Below are 24,445 nucleotides of genomic sequence, written 5' to 3' on the forward strand. Positions count from 1 at the left end.
CACTACTTTGTGTGTGCCCTCCAAGAGTGGAGTCTCTGTTTCCACCAGTCCTGTCGATGTCCTGCAATCAAATCCCACTAGCCTTCAAAGTCTGATTCTCTGGGGATCCCTTCTCCCATTGCCGGACCCCCAGGTTGGGAAGCCTGATGTGGGGCTCAGAACCTTCACTCCAGTGGGTGGACTTCTGTGGTATAAGTGTTTTCCAGTTTGTGAGTCACCCACCCAGCACTTATGGGATTTGATTTTATTGTGATTGCACCCCTCCTACTATCTCATTGTGGCTTCTCCTTTGTCTTTGGATGTGAGGTATCTTTTTTGGTGAGTTCCAGTGTCTTCCTGTCGATGATTATTCAGCAGTTAGTTGTGATTCTGGTGTTCTCAAAAGAGGGAGTGAGAGCATGTCCTTCTACTCTGCCATCTTGAACCAATGCAGCCTGAAATTTTTCTTTTTAAATATTTTTCACGTCTAAAATGCATTATTGTGTCTGATTAAGTTGATTACATTTCATTTGGTATCATCATTATGAACATCAAATACTGCATTAGGATGTACTACAGTGATACTCTCCCTGTGGGCTATAGAGCTGTTTTCCAAAAAGCAGTTCCATAGTATGTAACTTTTTGTTATATTAATTAATGGCTTTGTCCTTTTTCAGATGTGTCAGGCACTTTAGATATATTAATGCTAATATTCACAGCAGTGCTATAAGGTAGATATTATTATTTATTATTTACAGATGAAGAAATTAAGGGTCACAGATATTAAATTTGTCCGAGGCCACAGAACTAGGCAGAGCTAGGATTGCAACCTAGTGTCTCTGATTTCAAACTCTCATGTTTCTACGTATTAAAACAGAGATGAATCAAATATTGTTCCAAAAAATACGTCTTTTGCCACTGTAATTATGGGGCAGTCCATCACAAAAAATCATTATGGTTTGGAATAAGAACTCAAATACCCATAACACAAATAATTGCTGTATCTAGTAACACAGTCACCATATGTAATGGATTCTATTCCTAGTATTTAAGGCAAATGCATACAAGCACTTACTCTGTGCAGCTGTGTACTAGGTGCAAAGGGATATTACTTTTTAATTTTTTTAAAATTTTTGGCCGTGTTGGGTCTTTGTTGCTGTGTGTGGGCTTTCTCTAGTTGTGGCGAACAGGGGCTACTCTTTGTTGCGGTGCATGGGCTTCTCATTGTGGTGGCTTCTCTTGTTGCAGAGCACGGACTCTAGGTGCACGGGCTTCAGTAGTTGCAGCCCGCAGGCTCAGTAGTTGCAGCACGAGGGCCCTAGAGCGCAGGTTCAGTAGTTGTGGCGCACAGGCTTAGTTGCTCTGCGGCATGTGGAATCTTCCTGAACCAGGGATCAAACCTGTGTCCCCTGCATTGGCAGGTGGATTGTTAACTACTGAGCCACCAGGGAAGTCCCAGGATATCACTTTTAAAAACAGAATACGTGATATGAGGAATCAAGAAACTCATGATCTCGTTTCAGACACCCATGAAACCATTTGCAAAGAACGATGGACACTTAGTGCTTAAATAAAGTTTTGGCAATAAAATTGTGAGGGAGACTTCAAATGCTACAGCATTTCAGGAAAGAGAAAATAATATGGAGTCATAGAAGCAGGGAGAAATTTTCTTGGGGCTCAACTTAGAACTATGTGAATCAATTTTTTAAATTTTTTATTTATTTTTTTTGCATTACGCGTGCCTCTCACTGTTGTGGCCTCTCCCGTTGCGGAGCACAGGCTCCGGACGTGCAGGCCCAGCGGCCATGGCTCATGGGCCCAGCTGCTCCGTGGCATGTGGGATCTTCCCGGACCGGGGCACGAACCCGTGTCCCCTGCATCGGCAGGTGGACCCTCAACCGCTGCGCCACCAGGGAAGGCCTGTGTGAATCAATTTTAATGCTAACTCTTTAATGGCAAAAAGCCCAAGTCTTAGGGATGAGCCATTCTGGTGTAAGAATTCATAAACTTGAGACTCATCCTAGAAGCGGCCAAGATGGTGGAGTAGGAAGGCCCTGAGCTCTCCTCCTCCCACAGACATACAAAAGTTACAACTATCTAAAGCGCAATTATTGATGAGAACCACCTGAAGGCTAGCAGAAAAGATATTCTACAACTGAAGATATAAAGAAGGAAGCACAGTGATACAATTAGGAGGGTCAGAGATGAGGTATACTAAAGACCCATACTCCAGGGTAGGTGACCCACAAGTTGGAGGATAATTACAACTGCAGAGTTTCTCCCCCAAAAGTGAGGGGTCTGAGCTCCACTTCCTGCTCCCCAGACCCAGGGGTCCTGCTCTGAGGAGACAAGCCCCCAGAACATTTGGCTTTGAAGGCCAGTAGGGCTTACTTTTGGGAAACTCGGAGGGTTGGGAGATATAGACTCCACTCTTAGAGTACACACAAAATCTCATATGTTCCAAGACCCAGTGCAGAAGCAGTAGTTTTAAAGGAGCCTGGGTCAGACCCACTGGCTGATCTTGGAGAGCCTCCTGGAGAGGCAGGAGGCAATTGAGACTCACTCTGGCGACGTAGACACCGGCAGCAGCCATTTTGGGGAGCTCCCCCACGAGAACACTGGTGCTGCCAAGTGTCATTTTGGAATCCTCCTTCTAGCTTATAGGGTCTGGACCCGGCCCTGTCTGCCAGCTGCTAGGGACCAGAACTGGGACACTGCAAGCCACACAGCTAGCTAGGTGGGGACACAACAGGCCAGCTTCCCTGGGATTCAGCTGCCCTGGAACCCAGCCTTGCCCACCAGAGAGCCCAGGATCTGTCTCCAACCCGTGTCCACCAGTGGGCCAGCACTGGCCCCAGGAACTGGCCTCACCCAATAGGAGGTGGTCACCAGCCCCAGGACCCCATGGGTGCTGGCTCTACCCACCTGTGGGTTGACACCAACTCTGGAACACCTAGGGCACTGCCACCAGAGACCCTGGGACCTGGCTCTGCCCATCAGCAATTCCACTCCTGGGTGTTTAACCAAAGAAAATAAAAACAGTAATTTGAAAAAATACATGCACCCCCTATGTTCATTACAGTGTTATTCACAATTGCCAACATATAGAAGCAACCTAAGTGCCCATCAATAGATGAATGGATAAAGAAGATGGGGTAGATATGGGGTATACCATATATCACAATGGGATATATATCACATATCACAGTGAGGTATATATCACAATGGAATATTAGTCATGAAAAGGAATGAAATCTTGCCATTTGTGACAATACGGATGGACCTAGAGGGATTATACCAAGTGAAATAGAGAAAGACAAAAATACTGTATGATTTCACTTATATGTGGAATCTAAAAAACAAAACAAATGAACATAACTAAACAGAAACAGACTCAGAGATAGAGAACAAACAGGTGGTTGCCAGAGCGGAGGGGGGTGGGAGGGGAGAGAAATAGGTGGGGAGATTAAGAGGTACAAACTTCCAGTTACAAAATAAATGAGTCATGGGGATGAAATGTAGTGTGGGGAATAGAGTTAATAATTATGTAATATATTTTCATGGTGACAGAAGCAACTAGACTTACCATGGTGATCATTCATTTTGAAATGTATAAAAATATCAAATCAGTGAAAATTCCCTGGCGGTCCAGTGGTAAGGACTCTGCGATTTCACTGCCGAGTGCCTGGGTTCAGTCGCTGGTGGGGGAACTATCCTGCAAGCCACTTGGTGTGACAAAAAAAAAATCAAATCACTATGTTGTGTACCTGAAACTAATGTAGTGTTGTAGTGTTGCAGGTCAGTTATACTTCAAAAACAGACAAACAAACAAATTCATAGAAAAAGAGATCAGATTTGTGGTTATCAGAGGTGGGGGGTGGGGGAGAGGGATTGGATTAGGTAGTCAAAAGGTACAAATTTACAAGATAAAGAAATACTAGGGATATAATATACAACATGATAAATATAATTAACACTGGTGTATGTTTTATATGAAGGTTAAGAGTAAATCCTAAAAAAAAAAAAAGTAAATCCTGAGTTCTCATCACAAAGAAAAATATGTATTTTCTATTTCTTTCATTTTGTATCTATAGGAGATGATGGATGTTCACTAAACTTATTGTGATAATCACTGCATGATGTATGTAAGTCAAATTATGATGTTGCACACCTTAAACTTCTACAGTGCTGTATGTCGATTACATCTCAGTAAAACCGGAAGAAAAAAATTCATAAACTCTTCTTTTTGAGGTAACTAGTTCTATGCACCTGGATACTGTTGATGCTAGGCATTTGAAACTAGGGCTAATGTTTGTGGGTGGGTTTTTTTTTTAGATTATTGTACTTTTTAAATGACTTTATTGAGGAATAATTGATGTACAATAAACTGCACATATTTAAAGAGTACAATTTGATGAGTTTGACACAAGTCTATACCCGTGAAACCATCAAGACAATCAACATAATAAACATCCTTCACCTCTCAAGATTTCTTTGTGCTTCTTTAAAAGTTATACTTCCCAGGCAACCACTGATTCATTTTCTGCCCCTACATATGAGATTGGATTTTCTAGAATTTTATATAAGTGGAATTGCTAATGTGATGCTGTTTTAAATGTTAGAACTTCTTTGCTTTGGCTGCTTCTGGTCACATCAACACCACACATGAGTTGTGCTGCTTTGGGGCAGCCTCCATCTGAGGCTTGGCAAGCCCCCTGCAATCTGTGCTGCCCCCCACCCCGCAAACCCTGCTCTAGATGCCACTTCCCTACCTCATTTTAGGTGACCTTTCCCTGTTTCCTAAAGCCATAAAGGACCCAGGAATTCTTACATGATTCTTTTCCTGCAGCTCCCTGGTTGTGACCTTTCTAGTTTCTCTTACTCTAAATGGATAATATATGTTACAGCCCTGATCCTGATGGGCAGTTCTTCAGCTGGGCCCCAACCACACATACTATGCTCCTTGGCAGTTAGTGAGGGCAAGTGGGGATTCAGATCCTGCCCCATCTAGATTTCCCAGCGCTAGACTGGCAGACCCTGAGTGTGTATGTGTGTGTGCATGTGCGCATGTGCGTGTGAACATATGCATGTATATGTAAGGGGGATGCATAAGGTTCTTACTATATAAAGTTGCAAACATGTTTTATATAAAGTTTTAAATACATTTGAGCATATTTATTTTGGAAAATCCAGTGCTCAGTCCTTCAAAAACTTTTATTTTTACTGTACAAAATAGAATCAAATACAAAATAGTATTTACTCCAAAATTTCATTATTTCTGACTTGTCAGTCTTTTTATAACATGACAGAGGTCCCATTAAAAAGTTTCTTCAGTCTAATCTAAATAATTTCAAGCTAATCCATATCTGAAATGTGTTTTATTTCATCTTTCATATCCTTAATCTCAGCTCGCACTATTGTTAAGTTAGATATTTTCTCTTTTAAGAAAGCAATTTCTTTCTCTCTTTGTAGTAAGTCAGTAACCAATCTCCCAATGCGTACTGTTAAATCATTTACCAAGGGTTCCAAGCGGGAAAAGTCCTTCTTTAGATTATACACCTTTGGTTTTAGATCATTTGCAAAAGTCACTGTCTTCAGAACTTTAGCTCTGTCACTTTCTAAGCTTAAAAATCTATCTGTGTGCTTGCTGAAATCACTCTGTAGCTCAGAAAGTATCTTCTTAACAGAGTTAATTCTTTGTGAATTGTCAGATGCTGTCTTTCGGAGCATTGTTGTTCGGTCAATGCTACTTGAAAGAAGATCACCTATGTTTTTTACTGTATGTTTTTCTACTTTTTCTATTTTATTTTCTAGTTCTTGAACAGAATCTGTCAATGATGTTACATCAGTTACTACACCTGAAATACGTCGCATATCTGTTTTTACAGTTGTAATCTTGAGACCGACATCTTTTGCCATGGAAGTTGTACTTTGGTCTACTTTTGTAACATCTTCAGAAACAGTGGTCAAATTGTTGTTCAATATATCCTGCTTTTCAGTTATTCTGTTGGACCAAGTTTTCACTTCATAAATCTCCTCCTGTAGACGCTTTAGATGAGTAATTATTTGAAAAGACTTCAATTGTTCTATGATAGCTTCAGACTTCTGACACTGTAAGAAAATATAGTACCAGAATAATTAAATTGAGTAAAAGCTTAACATTTAAAATTCAACTTAAATTTTAGGTGTTATTTTAAACTATAAAGTTACTGCTCTTCTGGAAAGCATTTGGTAAAAGATGCATCAAGTGTATTGCTAATGAATAGGAAGGGAAACATTGAGGAAATTTCATGTGACTGCAAATGGCATTTTCCAGTTATTTTGGCACCACCAGTCCTCTGCATGGTGACAAAATGAGCTAAATGAGGGGAAATGATGTACCTTCTGTTGCTGGAGAAGGGAGGAGGAAGCCCCCTCTAGATGAGTTTCGCTAAATTTGGGGGGGTCAAACAAGACAACATGACTTCTGAAATGCAAGTTTGTTTGTAGGTACAAGTGCTAGAATGAAGGGACTTTATTGTCCTATTACTTTTATGAATACTTTCCTGGGGTATTGAACTAATTCCATTCAATTAGTAATCCTTAAGTTCCTAGTGTGTTGTCAGGCATGTGAAGTCTGAGGAACATAAAGATGAGTACAGCTTCGGTTGTGGCTTCAACTCAGTTCAGTAGTTTAATAGAGATGATAGATATGTAAAAAACAAAACAACAAACAAACAAAGCACTATCTCCAAGGTTTTAAAATTCCAAGATTCCAAATACAAGTGATTCTCAACTTTTGGATGTTTCAATGCCATCCTCCTTCCCCAGCATCCATTGAATACTGATGTCTCTAAATTGTTTTGATTTAACTTGGACAAATCAGCTGATGAACATTTTGAGCCACACAACTGCCTGGCAACATTTCAAGTTGTTATTTTTGTTGTGTGCATGTGTATGTGTGTTTATATAGCAGTTTTGGGGAAATTGAGTTATTTTATTGTATTTTTAATATTTGAATTTTTATTGCATTGTACCATCAGTTAATAAAGTTAAGAGGGAAAGGGGAATATTAAAGTGTTGATTATAGTGATAAGATGGGTAAGTATCATAAACAATACAAAATTGAAAATTAAAACATACATGCATGAGGTCTATCCATGTTGTCACAAATGGCAGGATATCCTTTCTCAAGGCTGAATATATCAATGTATCACAGTATCATGTTGTACACTTTAAATTTACACAATGTTATATGTCAAATTTATTTAATTAAAAAAAATAAAACACATAGGAATTGTCAGGTTTCAATTAAGTTTCAATCAGAAGATTAACTTAAGCCTGTGTGCTGTATGCTAAACTATGAAGAAAAAAAATTAAAGAACAAATGTAAAATATATTGTCAAAGCCTGTGTTGTAACACAGATATACATTGTGATTACACTGAAAAAAGAAATCCCATTTATAACATGTAAGTCAGTTGTTCCACTTTGCACATTTAACTTTCAGCTTGTTTTCTAGGAAAGCATTGTTTTATTTATTTATTTTTATTTTTTTGCGGTACGCGGGCCTCTCACTGTTGTGGCCTCTCCCGTTGCGGAGCACAGGTCCCGGACGCGCAGGCTCAGCTGCCATGGCTCACGGGCCCAGCCGCTCCGCGGCACGTGGGATCCTCCCGGACCGGGGCACGAACCCGTGTCCCGTGCATCGGCAGGCGGACTCTCAACCACTGCGCCGCTAGGGAAGCCCGGAAAGCATTGTTTTAAAGTGGAGATTGTCTATAGCTTTCTACTAATAATCAAAACCATCTTGATTCAACAACGTTTACTGTGCACAAATAGGAAGGAAATCAAGCAGTGAGTGCAAAACCTTAAATTTTATTTTTTACGGGAAAGTTTTGCAATAAATTTTATTTGCTGAAAGATTTTCAAAGGTGAAAGGAGAGGGCTTACTTTCATCTATTTCATTACTAGGTTATCATTTATTAATGTATCTAATCTGGTAGAGTTGAGATAGCTTAACAGCATTAAACAAGACATCTCAGAAAGGGCTAAATTTATTCTTAGAAGTATAAGATCATTAAGAAACTGTTAGTAAGCCTCTTTGTCACACTTGGTAGGCTATAAAAGCAATTTATTACTAACTTCTATTAGTCTTCACTAAAATAGAAACTCAATACAGTATAGGAATAGCCTAGAAATTGTTTCACTGAATTATGTTTAAAGATTACATAATGGCTTGTTTAAGCTATTTGCTTAAGATGAACAGAAGAGTTGGAGTCTATTGGTAGCTTGAAAGATTCACCCAGTAATTTGAATACTTACTAATATTCCTGTTCCTATCATATGAGCAAGGTACTAAGCTAGATGCTGCCCTGCAATGTTAAATGTTGTCTGGATCTACAAGCAGAACAACGTGAGTCAAGGGAATGATTTGTGGGTCCAATCAGCCTTCCAGAAACTTTGCTAAAGGATCTTTGGACTGTACTAAGGGACCTGGAAATTTTATTGATCTCTAAAGTTTAAAACCACTTAAAGCCAGGAGAGATTTTAGAAATTATTTGGTACAATTCCTTCATTTTACAAATTAAAAAACTGAGCCCCAAAATAAAGTGCCCAAGAACACAGAGTCAGTGGCAAAGCCTAGATTAGAAGATTCCAGTCTAGGGTTTTTTTCTCCTCCACTGCTTTCTCACTCTTCCCTAAACATTTATTGATTCTTTCTTATGCCCAAGGCCCAAATAATTTTAGGTCACAGTTACAACTTTTGAGGGACTTATAGTCTAGTTTAATGGCAACATAGTAGTGGGCGCATTTGACTGGATTATAGCTTTCTGAATTCTCAAGATAGTTCTACTGACAGCTGATTTCTTGTGATTTTTTTTTTTCCCTCCCTGGTTGAACAGCAGCAGGTTGCACTGTATAGTGGGAGGTCAGTGGCCTCTGGAATTGGACAGACTCAGCAGTGTGATTGTAAGATTCCTAATCTTGCTGAACCTCAATTTCCTCATTTGTAAAAGGGGTCTCATAGCTAGCAAAGCTGTGGTGAGAATCTGTGATAACAGATAACATGCAAAGTGCCTAGCACAATGACTGGGACAGGGTAGATACATACTCAATACATGGAGCTGTTAGGATGATGACGAATGTAGGCCTCCTAGCAGTGTGACACATAATAGGCTCCAAAATGTCGGTTCTATCCTTCCCTGCTCTGTAAAGCTGGGATGGAGCATTTTGATTTGTGTTAAATTAGTAGTTCATAGCTGAAGCGACACAGATACTGGGTGAATTTGCAGAGCTTTTGCCAACTGTGCAAATATGAGGTAAATCTACAGAGAAATGCATTAAAAATTATGTTTGGTGAATATGACATCATGTTAATCTTTGGCCAAGATTATAGATTCACACAAAGACCTACAATTAGATTAAAATTAAAATAATGCCATTGGAGATTCCCTGGCGGTCCAGTGGTTAGGACTTCATGCTTTCACTGCCAAGGGTGTGGGTTCAATCCCTGGTCCGGGAACTAAGATTCTGCAAGCCGCATGGTGCAGCCAAAAAAAAAAAAAAAAAAAAAAAAGCCATTAACTTTGTATCTTACAAATTTAGTTTTCTATCAATCCATGCAGGCTAATAAATCAACATTTTTCATTATAAAATATAAAAATACACTTAGTCAACAGCTTCTCATCTTTAGGCAAAATTTAAGGAAATATTACTACAAATATACTTTTCAACTTTACATTGGAGGGTTAAGAAAATTAGGTGTTTGTTTTGTAAAAGTGATTTATATGGCTAATTAAAAAAATGGACACTACTCTCTATCAGAAACTTAATGTAAAATTTATTATTAATTACAAAGATACAAAAATGTGTCTTAGGATATGGTAATCTTCCTTAAAGGGAAAACTAACAATGTAATTTAATATTTGATACACAGGAAGGTTTTTGAAATTTCAAGTATCTTTGTTAAATAAATGAATTTAAGAAACAGAGGAAGACAAACTAGGTACATCTAAATCTCTCTAGTGACAATTTTTTATAGGAAAACCCCTGAATAAAGGAATATATACATGTGTATATACATGTACACAATATTTTCTCATGAAATACTTGTAGAAGGGCAGTTTTTGTTTCCCTTGTAATTGTCACTATAGAGCACAGTGGCCACCTTATTTCCATTTATTTTCTGTAACCATTACTATGGTACATACCGTAGTTAATAATAATGATGTGTCAAATCTGGTGACACACCAATAAATAAATAAATAAATAAATAAAAGTAAAGAGTACAAGAGATCACATATGCCCTGGCAGGATGGAGGTTGAAACGACAAAGTTCCAGTTAATTTTATAATCTATTTTATTAGCATGCAAATAAAAGCAAACATATACAATTTTGTTAGTTCACACAGACAAGAACTTAGATATTCAGAAGTCAAGAAATTTAATGTTAATATTCTAGAAATTAATGCTGTGCCTATGACCCACGGCTGTCTACCATAGGCCTTCCTAACCCCAAAGCAGAACTCATTTGGGATTTTTCAAAAAATGTACAGATTTACATGATAAAACCACCTGACCACAACTATCTTTTGTAACTGACTTCTTTCAAGTTCTTTGTGTTTAATTCCACTAAAATTGCATTATAAAACTGGGACTATAGTTGGTTATTGGCAAGAAGAAACATGTTGTTAGAACAGTACTTTCAAATGCAGTTAACTCAGTTTTTTCAACACCAACCTTGGACACCCTTGATACATCAGTTTACCAATAAAAGTGTTATGCGCTTCCCCAAACTTGCACATTTCCGATTATCATTATTGCAAAAATCTGTCTAGACCTCCCCTTAATTTCATCTCAATATGTCCATGTCTTATTCTTTGTGACTCTATTTTATAATTTTGTGTAAAATAAAATCACTATGTAAAACAAATTTGGTTGGGTAATTAGTTTGGGGACTCTAAAATAATGACATATTTTAGTTACCATAATTATCACATCATATCTCATTATGCTGCTTTTTCTTCTTTAAAATAGGCCACAGGCTTATTAGTGTATTTTTATTGTAAGTAGAAAATTTATCTAGAGATCATGTACCTAGCAAACACAAGAGTCTGTAACACAGTTAGAACCTTAAAAAAAAACAAAGCAAAAAACGCCCAGGTATACAAAGATATTCCCAAAGTCCATACTTCACAGGATGCACACTTAATTCATACGGAAAACTTTCAAAAAGAACACATTTACTCTTTAAAAAAATTTCTTACAAGTATCTATAACAGTTTAGAACCTTAACAAAAAGTAAAAATGTTTCCCAGTCTCCATAGTTTTCAAAAAGTGCATATTAATTCATAGCAAAGCATTCCAGGCTCTCCCTCAGGCATGTTATCTTTTATTTTAGACAAAATTCCTATAAACTTGGTTGTCTGGATTCTTAGCCTGCAGTAAATTGCGAAGGAAATGAAAAACTGGCTGAGGTGAAAACATTACTGATCAACCTGACAGTAAGATCAGGTCAGTGGGTCACTTTTTCAGGTGACAGAAAAGGTATAAGAAATAGACAGAAGGTTTGAAAAATAGCAAACTGGGGTTGAGTGAGGAGGTAAACACCCCTCAATAGCTCCTAGGGACATTAATATATTTGGGTCCAATATGACAGATGAAATTCACAATAATGTCCATTAATTATTAGAAAAACATTTAAAAATATTAAGTATATTGCTTCAAAAAAGTAGAGAAATATATATTTTAGAAATGTTTCTATTTAAAATGGTGAAAATGAAATAAGTTTTATTGCTTAAAAAGATAAGCTTTGACTCTCTGGATAACACATTTGTGTGGACACCTCACTTATTTTCCAATAATGTAGGGTAAAGTGAGGCATATCAAAATAACTCAAAAGCATGGAACTAATCAGGTTATGTATAATAATGTGGTTCATCAGGATAAATGTAGTGCATTCAAAAATCACTATCAATTCCTTTATTTTCTAGATTATATTCTTCTGGAGTCCCCTTTTCTCTTGTACTTGAATATACTATAAAATCATGAACTTTTCCTTTTAGAACATCCAGTTCATTCTGCATCTTTAATATGCTATTATCATACTGAATTCCTTCAAGGGTTTTCTGCATCTCCATTATTTCAGATACTGCTTTCAGCATATCATCTTCCATATTAAACATCTGAAGAGTCAAGTCTTCCATCTTCTTTTCTGTCCCTATCAGATCCTGAGAGACTCTGAGAACAGAGCGAATAGCACTTTCAATTGTTGGCAAATGTGTCTTGCATTCTTCAGCTTTGGGTTCGTAGCTGGAAAGTTTATTAGTCAGGTCTTCATCTCTGGCAAAGAGAGCATGCTGTTCCTCCTCTAACTTTTCAAGTGCTTCTGTGTCGGAGCCAAGCTGCTCCTCTACTCGCAGAAGATCCTCTTCTTCTTGTCTTTTTATAGTTCTAATATTTCTTAGTGTGCTATCTTCCAAATCTTTTAGCCTTTCAGTGAGCAATTTTATTTCTTGTTCAGCTGAGTTAATTTGGACAGTAACTTGAGAATGTATATGTTTTGATTCTGATTTGAAAATGTCTGTATTAACATTCATTTCTTCTAGGCTTCTCTTCCAGAAATCTGTAACGTTCTGGAATTTCTCATTAAGGCTTTGCATCTTTTGAGTGAGCATCTCTTCACTATTCTGAATGTCATGCATGATACTTTGGAGGCTGGATACTTCCTGCTCAAACTGGGTCACCAAAGACATGGATGATGTAGCTTCCTGCAGGATACTTTCAGTAGCTGCAAGCTGCATTTATAACACAAAACAATTCCCAAGGCTACTTAATAACTTTTATATTAGGGAAACATACTTTAACAATCACTTGCCAAGTTCAAATTCTGAAGATGTCTAAAATATCCAAATACATAAGAATCATACAGACAAAAACAATTGTTACATATTTAAGCTGTTAAAAATATGTTTTAAACACATTTAATAGATTAGCACTATGGTAGAAAAATATGGTTGTCCCTCATCCCTAGGTATCCACCTGTGGGGCACTGGTATTCCTGTGGATACCAAAATCCATGGGTGCTCAAGTCCCTCATGTAATATTTGGATGGGGAACCCACAGATACAGAGGGCCAACTGTATACACCTGAACTTATAATCCTAAATATTTGTGCATTTTCATGGAGGGATATTCAAAAGAAAAATATTGTTAAAGAAGCCTGAAGTATATCACATTTCCTTCTTTTTTTATTCCAATGGAAAGCAACTTAGTTGTCATTTTAATAGTTATTTGGCTTTTTAGAAACTGACTTAGTTATAAAATTTGTTAACTTTCCTAAGTTCTATGATTCTGGAAGACTTTCTGCCTGAAAAAAAAAATTTGTTGACTGACCTCTTGCAGAAAAGGTACCAGAATCAGATCTTATAACTATCACAAAGGCAAAAAGTGAATAAAAAATCAGTTTACAGAGACAACTGATGTCAAACAGTAAAGTGTTCTAAGTATCTATAAATTATGGTAAGCTCCTAGCATCTCCTAAGTCTAGAATATAGAAGGACCAGGGTGTGGACCTCTTTCTTAGCCTATACTCACACAAAGATAACAGCCTTAGAGACTATAGGAAGGCCTAGAAATGATCGTTAATTTATCAAATGTTTGCAGCATTATGTTGAAGACATAATACTGTACAAGACACAGTTCTGCCCTTAAGCAGCTTAGTTTACTTGGAGAGAAAGCGAAGTCTACATGCGCTGTGACAGGGAAAGCTATGGAAGCACTTACATAGGGCATCCAAACCGAACTTCGATGATCAAGGAAAATACTATAGAAATATTATCTAACAGCTACTTCTAGTTACTTCCTCTAAATCATCCTACACACTACAGCCAGATTTGAAGTTTTAAAAACTGCTATGTACACCATGGTAGAACATTAAAAACCCCTTAACGTTTCCTAACACTTCTAGGAGGAAGTCCCAAATTCCATAACTTCTCTATATGTTAGCCTGCCTTCTTTGTCTAGCTAAGTTCTGTCCTTCCTTCAAGGCTCAGACCAGGTCTCAGGTTTTCAGTGCAGCATTCTTCCATGACCCTAGCCATGAGAGCCTGAACTCCTGTAGAATCTATCATATTACATATTTGCCACTTATTTGGCATTTAGCGCATATAATTCAAGAATTCTTGAGTGTTCGCTCTGTGCCAGACCTTGTGCTAGACACTGGATATAAAAACAAAGATACAGTATAGTCCCTATACTGATGAATTAGCCAGGAGAAGCTATGAGAGCTTCTAAATTCCTTAGGGGAAGAGACCATGTTTTATGCCTTTTTGTAGTCCCCGTATCTCAGGGTATAAAGAACATGTTTCTTGATATTTAGGAAGAAGAATGGCCAGAAGCCTCCTGGGTCCACCCCAATCAGGACCTGAAGCAGTTCCAGGTGATAGCTGGGAACAATGCATAACAGTATCACTCTGAAACCTTGTTTAAAAATTATTTTTAATGTATACATGTAGCTATAATACAATCTCCTTTAAAAACACCAACTATGAGAAATACTTGTACATTGGTAATAGTGTTATGTTTAGTTGTCTTATTAGCAGCATCTTGCAGAGACAAGCTTATCTTAATCCAAGGTAATTCCTTGTTTAGGCTGTTCACCAGAGCATCACTATAACCTGGAGGCAGTATAACCCAGGAGACTCCAATTATAAGATCAACTTTTCAGGATAACAAAGGTCTCAAGACTTAATCTGCAAACAATAAGTGACTAGCACACCACAATAGCTAGCATTTATGGGCTGCCATTATAGTCTAATAGTTTTTCATTTTTTACAAAAGTTAATATCTTAAATTTATTACTGCTTGGAAGTTTTCAAAGAGCTTGCATATATATTGTATCTCATCTGATCCTTACACAAATCTTGATATTCTCATTTAATAAATGATGAAATAGAGGCCAAGAGAAGTTAAAGTGATTTTTCCAAAGTCACACAGTTATGATGAGAGCCCATGTCTAGTTGTTTTCCCCTCCTACTGCATTAAGCTGGCCTTTAGGGCCAGCTTTGTAAAGAGTCAGCTATTGTTAAACTACTCCTAGGGCAGACTGGGAGAGAACGAACTATGTGAAGACAATATTTCTTGGATCCTAGGATGATATTTTAAATATCTGCTTCAAAGGCATTTATTTATTTACTTTTAATTGAAGTATAGTTGATTAACAATCATATTAGTTTCAAGTGTACAACATAGATTTACAGATTATACTCCATTTAAAGTTATTGCAAACAAATGGCTATATTTGCCTGTGCCATAAAATACATCCTTGTTGCTTACAAAAGCATTTTTGTAATCTACATGAGTTTTATTAAAAACATTGCCCATTATAAAATTGGCCATGTAGTGGAAAGTAAGAAAAAAATGAATATTTAAATTTATGCATGGAGAAGCCCTTAGGTTTACATTCTCAGTCTACCAAACTGTAGATTTAATACAAAAAATTTAGGACACAGACTTCCCTGGTGGCACAGTGGTCGAGAATCCACCTGCCAATGCAGGGGACACGGGTTTGAGCCCTGGTCTGGGAAGATCCCACATGCCGCGGAGCAACTAAGCCCGTGAGCCACAACTACTGAGCCTGTCTCTAGACCCCGCCAGACACAACTACTGAGCCCGTGTGCCACAACTACTGAAGCCCACTCGCCTAGAGCCTGAGCTCCGCAACAAGAAGCCACCACAGTGAGAAGCTCGCGCACCACAACAAAGAGTAGCCCCCACTAGCAGCAACTAGAGAAAAGCCTGCGCACAGCAACAAACGCCCAACGCAGCCAAAAATAAATAAATTAAAAAAAACCCCTTAGGGCAGTATTCCACCTTACAGCTGCTTAGGAGTAATTAGATATTAGAAGAGGGAAACTAGAGGGCTACTGGGGAGAGATACTGAGAGTGATAGCCGACAGGCCAGGCTCTAATCTCCTGTAATATTTGACTTCAAATTCTAATAATATGTTAAATCTTTGTCCTCCTTACTGGGTTCCAAGCTTGCAAGGCAGAGATTCACTAAAAGCATTTTAATTGCTGCCAAATTTTTCATTTAAAAAAGAAATCTTTCTTCAAAATATGTTTTCAATAGCATTTAAGTACATGAAGTTTCTATCTCCTGGAATTTTTTCTGTCATTACGTTTGCTCTGATTAGAGGGCTTTCGATAACTACAATCAGTTTCCAACCTGAGCCCTAGGTCAAAATACCAACTCTTGCAGCACCTTCCCAGAGGCCTCTAAACTCACCCTCCATGGAATTCACTGGCATGTGTAAGGGATGATTTTAATCCATGACTCTTATCTTCCTGGGGACTACAGGCTTATTCTGTGCATCAGGCTGCAGGGACTTCGGCCCTCTATTTCATTTCTATTTTTGCAACATCTTTGCTTACCCTGGGGCCGAGCACAAATCCTTTTCTACCTTATCACTGAGTAAAGGCTCAGTGATGAACAAAGGAACAAACAAGCCATGTTTCCCAATGATAGCTTGCTCTCTGGTAGCCAGACAAGGCCCACATGATGACTTATTGGTTGCAGCTGACCTTCTCCTGAGACATGTGGTAGTTAAAAATTTTTTATCTGTCTCACATTTCTAAGAATCACAGTAGTAATGCACTTGTATTTGCAGCTTGAAGAAACACAAGATAGACATGGATTTTAATTTTCATTTGTCAATAAAAATCAATATTTATTTTAGGTTAGTCATTCTTATATGCATATGAATATATATGCTTACCAAGTGGAAATAAAGAAAAAAAACTGATGGATCTTAGTGCAAAAAGTGCTACTCCTATTTTAATTTTATATCTAAAGATCAATAATATTTTCAGTGCTCTAGATACTTGATATTTAAATAGAAAATTGAGGTCACGTCAATATGACAATATTGGTCTTTTTAAACAATAACATTTGTCATATATTAGAAAATTCTTGTCCTTTTGAAATGTAAGCTAAGACTAAGTTGGATTAAAGGGAGAATGTGAAGAAGTAGGAAAACCAGTGAGAGTTAAAGTAGTAATGGTCTAAAAGGCAGGGAAAAAGAATTTATCAACTGGGGTAGAAGGGTGGCAATGGGGAAGAAAAACGGTAAAATTTCCCCAAATATGCCAATTAATAATTACCTTTTCTGAAATTAAACTGATTTTACTTTGAAGCCCTTGGAATTCGTTGGTTTCCATTTTCAGTAACTGGTATTGGTTTTCCACCTTTGCAAACTTCTCCGACTGCTGAAATACAAACCTGAAAAAGGGGAAAAAAAAATCACTACTTCCTAACTCAAACCCATTTAAGTTCGGATGTTAAAGCAGTATTTTATTCCCACTTCTGGTAAGGACAACATAAATTCTGGTATAGGTAGTGGCAGCTTTTATAAGAAGGGAGGAGTGAGTATGCAGTCCAGTGGTTCAACAGCTTCACTGCATATTGGAGTCGCCTGGCAGCTTTACTTTTTAAATTTTTAAAATTTATTCATTTATTTATTTATATTTTTGGCTGCGTTGGGTCTTCGTTGCTTCGCCCGGGCTTTCTCTAGTTGCGGCGAGCGGGGGCTACTCTTCGTTGCGGTGCGCAGGTTTCTCACTGTCGTGGCTTCTCTTGTTGTGGAGCACGGGCTCTAGGCGCGCAGGCTTCAGTAGTTGTGGCACACAGGCTCAGTAGTTGTGGCACGCGGGCTCTAGAGCGCAGGCTCAGTAGTTGTGGCGCACGGGCTTAGTTGCTCCGCGGCTTGTGGGATCTTCCTGGATCCGGGCACGAACCCATGTCCCCTACACTGGCAGGCGGATTCTTAACCACTGCGCCACCAGGGAAACCCTCACCTGGCAGCTTTAAAAAAGTGTAATGCCTGGGTCTTACCACAGAAATTCTGACTTAATTGGTTTGGGATGTGACTTAGATATTGTAAATTTTCAAATCTCCTAGCCAAGATGACAACGACAAGTTGACACTTTATTGTAAAAATGACTTCCACTGCAAGAAAAACATTTAAAGATTCAAAACTCAACGGAGAGGTGATTGAATCAAACTCATAAATATCATTAGGCTAACTGTTGCTTATAAAACTGTCCAAAACTAAAATGGAGTTTTTGCATTTTAAACAAATGTTTACAATGTCGGATGAAATAAATTTCTTTTGATGATGGCTAATGTTTATTCTATGAGATAACAGTGAACTAAGTAAGCCCAGGTTACATAATTAGTACAGACTGACTTCTCCTGTGTGTTAATATGAACTTTTAAACAAAACTTCTCGTTATTAGAAAACACTATTATCCTAATTTCAAAGAAGGATGTGTAGACAATTCTTTTCTGATTGGCTATTTCATTCTTGGCTTTTAGGGACCAGCAGACAGAGATGAAGGAGAAAGACGGTCTAAAGAAATGTCTAATTTCAGGAACTAGTTTTATCATCCATTACTCCAGTGTTAACCTCATGGATTTATCCTATAGATCAGTGTGTTCATTTAGAATAAAATCATTATTATAAGAGGGATTTCTTATGAAGGTTGATCCACAAAAATTAATTACAGGACTTTCTGTTTTATTTAATCTTTTTAATGTTATCTCCACACTTCTCTTCAAAATTCAAATATTAAGCAAAAGCTTGAAGAAAACTGTATCATATTAGTGACCATCTCTGATGATAATTTGTAGAGTTTTTTTCATGGTTAGCTTCTCACCAAAATAAAAAAATAAAATTCACTATTTCTATATGTGAATAGTGCATAAAAGAAAAAACAAGTATAAAGTTTACTTAGTGCTAGTAATGAAAATAATCAACAGTGGTCTGTATGATGCTGAGTTAAAATACATTTGTTTTATTTTCACTTACAAGTGCCAGACACTATTCTAAGGGCATTATAAATATTAACTCATTTAACATTAAGGAAGAGAATGATTTTTCTAGAAGCCAAAAATGTACACTAGAGAAGGTGGTTTCAATTGTGAAACATTAATTTTTGAAACTGGCATCCAGATTATGCCCAAGGTGCTTTGTTTCCTTTTTATGAGTCAGAGGCATTTTCTAACAGGAGCAGTTCAAGACCTCCTTACTCCCTATCTTCCTTCGTTTAGATGAGACAACAATTAGGGTCTGCTAAAGGCTACAGCTTCTAGGAGAAGAAAGGATTATAAACAATTCTGGATTAGGGATTTCTATTTCTAGGGTCTTGGCCTCTTTTTGGATTAATATCAAAGGTAGACCGCATATCATACTGGTTGAATGTGAAGCTAGGCAACTTTGGCTCTGCCATTTACTAGCTGTACAAGCACCTTGGGCAAGTTATTTAACTTACCTTTGCTAGTTTCCTCATCTGCAAAGTGGGGATAAAACTACTTAGTTCATAGGGTGTTGCAGAGATTAAACAGGTTCATATTAATAAAGCTCTTAAAGTGCCTTGAACATAAAACGTCAACTATTCTCTTTACGTACCTTGGCCCTTTCTTTTGAATTGCTTTACACAGTTGCTTTTCCCATCCCTCTGACAAGCCTAGAGTGGTAAAATGGATCAGGGCTCCCTTCTACTTAACACTTGATAGAAGCCCCAGGCCTGTCACACTTTGAACCAGGGTTGGGTTTATAGCAAACAAAGGATGAAGTGAATGGATGAGACCCACTAATAGGAAAAGAAGCATTCTCTTACTCTGTTTTGGGGCCTCTTTTCACTATCATAGATAAAGATCTTGAAGGTATGGATGTAGGAGAAAAGCACCTGGATTAATTGGCCACCTTAGTGTAGGCTTTACAAAGGGAATCTTCCCGACTTCTTCATAATCCATTGCAGTTTACAGAGAACTCATATAGATTCAGGGCCCTGTGGGAATAAACCATGCAGTTCCTTGGAGTATTGTCTCTGCATAGCTCCTTTAGGAGGCCTAGATGTCAGACAGCTGATGGAGGATTTATATATACAGGATTTTTCTCTGGCTCTGTTTCAACTTAGTAATGAGAAAGAGTCAGTATCCATTTAGCTGTATGTTTCATACAGCAACTTCATTTTCAGCATAATACTGAAAGTTCAGGAACATACAGACCATATTCCATTTTTAAAAATCAAGGTAATTAAAGGATAACTGTCTTTCAGATTAAACTCCACTAACAACAAAAGCTGAAAAATGGGGTTAGCCAAGATTTTACTGTATAAACGATTTATAGAGAAAGTTGTATTAGATAGAGAAAAAAACCCCTGAATTATCTGATGGTTGAAAGAGCTTTTGACTTCTGATATATAATTATCACAAATGCTATGACAAACTTTTATAAAGGCAATTAAAAAATCTGTTGAAATTTCCAGAAGAAACTTAAAAGTTTTACAATGGAACTTCTAGTTGACTAAATTTCTATGTAATAAGCTTTTAAGGTTTTGTCTTGTTTAGTACCTTCATAACTTTTAAAAACTTTTTGAAAGCAGAATGTCTTCAATCTCTTACATGGAAAATTTCCTTAAAGAGTTTATAAATGACGTATGCAAACCAACACTCAGGCCCTATAGTTCTGGGCAACTGTTATCTCCAACATCTTATTGTCAGGCTGACAGAAGATGATTATCAGGACTTTGTTTAATAGAGAGATGTTCAAGTACCACCCTTTTGTTGCATTATCTCTGTTTATTTTCCAAACAAGGATCCAAACACTATTGGTTTGAAGATACTGAAATAGTGATGCCTTGAAATCAACCTCGGACAGTGCAAGGGTTCAAATCTCTGCCCCAACTTAATCAGACAAAATTAGAGTACTCCTAAGCTGTATTTAGGCACATATATTCGATTTTGTATTTTAACAACCAGAACAATGTCAGTACAATAGCATGCAATAAAGATTTGATAGACCAATCTTTAGGTGCTAATCCTAGTGGTAAAAATGTCAGTGGCTTAGTTATAATTCCAGTGTGCTGAGATGCTAAATGTTTGCATTTTCTTTTTTTTTGCGGTACGCGGGCCTCTGACTGTTGTGGCCACTCCCGTTGCGGAGCACAGGCTCCGGACACGCAGGCTCAGCGGCCATGGCTCACGGGCCCAGCCGCTCCGCGGCATGTGGGATCTTCCCGGACCGGGGCACGAACCCGCGTCCCCTACATCGGCAGGCGGACTCTCAACCACTGCGCCACCAGGGAAGCCCAATGTTCGCATTTTATTTAGAAAATTCCCAAATTTACCACGAATACATATGTGCTATTGTGACCAAAGTATTTATACTTCAACTCTTGTCGCAAAAGATTTCACAAGAGCAATTAACAGTCATTTAATAACAATCATTGAATCTGCCCATTTTAGAAATAATCTTTGAGCATTGTTTTATTATTTTGCAAAGACACAGTTCAAATAAAATCTTCCTACTTGAATATAACTTGTTTGTATCTTTACTGCAGGCACTAACAGTAAATTCCTGAGCTGAAGTGTCTGCTTTTCAACAGTTGTTTTCCTTTATAGATTCCTGTTAGTGTGTTTTCCTAGGACAGTAACTAAATTATTGAAAAGTTGAGCATTTTCTGATGTAATTTATCTCATATGAATATGAATCTTTGGATGAGAATTAACAAATTCAGTAACTAAAACCAGTTGTATTAGGTTCTAGAAAGAAGCAACATATATATTTTAGCCTACTAAGTTCTAGTACTGAATAACTTTCCCAGCACAAAGTTTTTGATTTACCTGAAGGTCATGCAATATAAGACATAAAAGCAGTTTATTTAAAACAGTAAGTTCTGTACATTTATTCTTTTAAGATAAAAATATTCCATAAACAAATATATTAGTAAAATAACAATTTATCTCTTTTTGGAGAGAATATTTAATAATCAACATTTCACTTTATTGTAACAAATCTTTTATTGACTGACTGACTGGGGATGAGTCATCAGTAAAGTATACTTCAAAATTTACTAGCATCAAAAATGTTCTAGACCTTCCCTGGTGGCGCAGTGGTTAAGAATCCGCCTGCCAATGCAGGGGACACACGGGTTCGAGCCCTGGTCCGGCAAGATCCCACATGCCACGGAGCAACTAAGCCCGTGAGCCACAACTCCTGAGCCTGCGCTCTAGAGCCCGTGAGCCACAACAACTGAGCCCGCATGCCGCAACTACTGAAGCCCGTGTGCCTAAAGCCCGTGCTCCACAAGAGAAGCCACGGAAATGAGAAGCCCGCGCACCACAATGAAGAGTAGCCCCCGCTCACCGCAACTAGAGAAAGCCTGCGCAGTAACAAAGACCCAACGCAGCCAAAAAAAAGGAAAAAATGTTCTAGATGAGAGGACATCCAGGGTTGCTTCTAGAATCCAATTATTCTTGAAGATAAATAGCTATCTTCTAAATACTTCAAAAATCAGTGAAAATGGAGGGGAACTCTAAAGAGTCAGTCTTGTTATTAAAACGAAATAGGTTAATCCTAAAGAATATGATTGAGGAAAACAAAATAAGTTGGTTTTAAGGTTATTTCTTAATATTCATCTTTCCTATGACATCAATATATCGCTATTTGCTTGGTTTAAAAACTATAAGTTTTTAGTTTCAGGTGAACAAAAGTGTTATACTAAAACTCAGTCTGTAACTTAGGAACAGACTTATTAACGCATGCACAATAACCAAAATAAGAGCTATCTTCCAAAACGTTATATTATGCACGTTTGTTGCTCTAAGAGCATAATGAATTCTTTTAAGGTTGCAAACGTTGCCACTAGGCATTTATAGGGTGGGGCAAATTTGTCCCAAATGCACAGCGGACAGGAAGTAACGGGTTCTAAAAACGGGAAAGCTTCTGTCCTGTACAGGCGCTTAATGAAATTTGGCCGAATCTGCATTTCTTAATGGTTGACGTTCCCAAACCTTGGCCTCAGCTCCAGCTGGGCGATCGAGGCACGCCAGCAGTACAAAAATAAATTACGAGAAACGAGCTAAAGTTAAAATAAAGGTTGGGCCGTCCCTTCCCTGGGGTCGATGATGAGGAACAGAAGCCGCAAGCGTGGCGGCTAGAGGTTAGCGGGACGCCGAGCCGGGCGGAGCCGGGGCAGACGCGGGACCCAGAGAAGAGAGGGCGACCACGGGAGGCCGGACACCCGGGCGGCCTCGGACCACTTACCAGGCCAGGCCCAGGCACGTCCCCAGCGACAGAAGGCTCAAGCCGGTCCGGGGATCCGCCCAGCCCCCGCCTCCACCGCCCCGACCCTCGAGGCTCTTCCCGTCCTCGCTTCGCTTCCCAGGCTCCGCTGGGGCTCCCTTGGGCGCCGACCTCTTCCGGCTCTTCCCCTCAGACATGTCTGGAGGTCCTGAGGATGACAAACCCGGGGCTGCCTCTTCACCCTGGGGTAGCGAGACGTGGCCTCCTCAGCCTCCGCGGGAAGGCTCGGCGGTGACCGCGCCCCATTTCAGACTTGACACCGCCCAGAAACCAGCCCCCTTCCTCTCCCGGCCATCCTTCCTGCTCCACAGCGTCTCCCAGCCACCCGCTTTCTAGTTCCTCCAGCTGGGGTAAGCGGCAATCCTACTTCCCCAAACGTCTGCGTTAACGCTGCAAAAGCGAAGAAACCCGTCTGCAAGCCGCCGGGACGCGGCGGGGGGGGGGGGGGGGGGGGGGAGGGGGCGGGGCGGGGCGGGGCAGGGCAGCGCGCGTCGAGCGCGCCGCCGCCTCGGTCCGCCCTTCGTTGGAGCGCGGCGCGCCCCAGTTGGTGCGGCGGAGGCTTTTTTCTGCGCGCGCGGGCACTAGCCGGATCCAGAGCGCGCGCGGCGACGGACGCCTGGAGGGGTTCCGGGTGTGTTTCTTGGCACGCGCGGGCCGGCGTCGTCCCGGGGGGCGGACTGGCGGGTTTTCACTGCTCCACGGTCCTGAGGCGGAGAGGCTGGCTTTATTCCTGGGCAGAAGGGGTGAGGGAGCCGGAGGTGAGGCGTCTGGGCTGTCAGCGACCCGCGAGGACTTGAAGTAGACGCGGCGGCGTCCGCAGTGGCTCCGGGCTCCCGCCCGGGTGCAGCCGCAGCGGGAGGGAAGGAACGACAGTCCGAGTGGCGCTCCTTCCTTTGTGTCTGGGTTGGAATACTCACCTCGGCGCCCCGGGACTGCGTGGGCCGCCTGCGGGGGTGACGCCTCCTCCGCAGGTCGGAGATTCCCGGGGGTCTTCAGGAGCCCCCCGGCTGCGGAGGCCCAGGTGAGACACCTGTGAGGCCCCGACCTGCCCCCGGGCTGTGGCCCGAGCCCCAAATTTCCTTTTGGAAGTCCCGTTGCCTCCACTCACCCCTACCTTGATTTTCCGGTCTGTCCCTTCAGGGCTTCTCTTCCCAGTGAAGACCCAGGTGCGAAGGTTTGGGTAACTTTGCGCCTCGCTTTTCTCCCCGAACCCGGTTCTTCGGAGGTTCAGTAGTCGATTTTAGAGACTCAGAATTCTGGGTCAAGGAATTATTATTAATCATTCTGATACTGTACCAGGAAGTGAACTTATCTAAAGAGGAAATGTTTTCCTGG

General features: G+C 39.6%; 2 protein-coding genes across 11 annotated transcripts in view; one reads left to right on the forward strand and one right to left on the reverse strand.

The window, feature by feature from the left end:
- Positions 1 to 5,175: 5,175 nt before the first annotated feature.
- On the reverse strand, positions 5,176 to 24,418 carry IKBIP (IKBKB interacting protein). 3 transcript variants are annotated; one of them, XM_067697657.1, is made up of 4 exons: positions 24,225 to 24,418; positions 23,072 to 23,292; positions 17,124 to 17,241; positions 10,303 to 12,757 (listed from the first exon to the last, which is right to left on the reverse strand). In XM_067697657.1, the coding sequence occupies exons 2-4, from the start codon at positions 23,245 to 23,247 to the stop codon at positions 11,921 to 11,923; spliced, it is 1,131 nt and encodes a 376-aa protein (XP_067553758.1). In that variant the 5' UTR covers positions 23,248 to 23,292; positions 24,225 to 24,418; the 3' UTR covers positions 10,303 to 11,920. The 3 variants fall into 3 exon arrangements, with proteins under 3 accessions (XP_067553759.1, XP_067553758.1, XP_067553757.1); XM_067697656.1 differs by lacking the exon at positions 24,225 to 24,418 and adding an exon at positions 23,478 to 23,553; XM_067697658.1 differs by lacking the exons at positions 10,303 to 12,757; positions 24,225 to 24,418 and adding an exon at positions 5,176 to 6,090 and having other exon boundaries at positions 23,072 to 23,471.
- APAF1 (apoptotic peptidase activating factor 1) overlaps positions 22,741 to 24,445 on the forward strand; it is a 92,461-nt gene continuing 90,756 nt past the window's right edge. For 3 of the 8 annotated variants that reach the window (XR_010932536.1, XM_067697653.1, XM_067697654.1), the window contains exon 1: positions 23,697 to 24,131. The gene's annotated coding sequence lies outside the window, so the exon portion shown is untranslated. Of the gene's footprint in view, positions 22,968 to 23,660; positions 24,132 to 24,445 lie in introns of those variants that run through there. The other 5 variants (XM_067697647.1, XM_067697652.1, XM_067697651.1 and 2 more) reach the window with 4 other exon arrangements.

This window comes from Pseudorca crassidens, chromosome 11 (assembly GCF_039906515.1).
Source record: "Pseudorca crassidens isolate mPseCra1 chromosome 11, mPseCra1.hap1, whole genome shotgun sequence".
Lineage (NCBI taxonomy): Eukaryota > Metazoa > Chordata > Mammalia > Artiodactyla > Delphinidae > Pseudorca > Pseudorca crassidens.

Coding starts and splice junctions, on each gene's coding strand:
- IKBIP (XM_067697657.1), bottom strand. CDS start 23,247: ATGTCTGAGGGGAAGAGCCGGAAGAGGTCGGCGCCCAAGGGAGCCCCA. Junction 17,242..23,071: donor ACGTGCCTGGGCCTGGCCTG/GTAAGTGGTCCG, acceptor CCCCTTTTTCAG/GTTTGTATTTCAGCAGTCGG. Junction 12,758..17,123: donor TCAGTTTAATTTCAGAAAAG/GTAATTATTAAT, acceptor TTATAAATGCAG/CTTGCAGCTACTGAAAGTAT.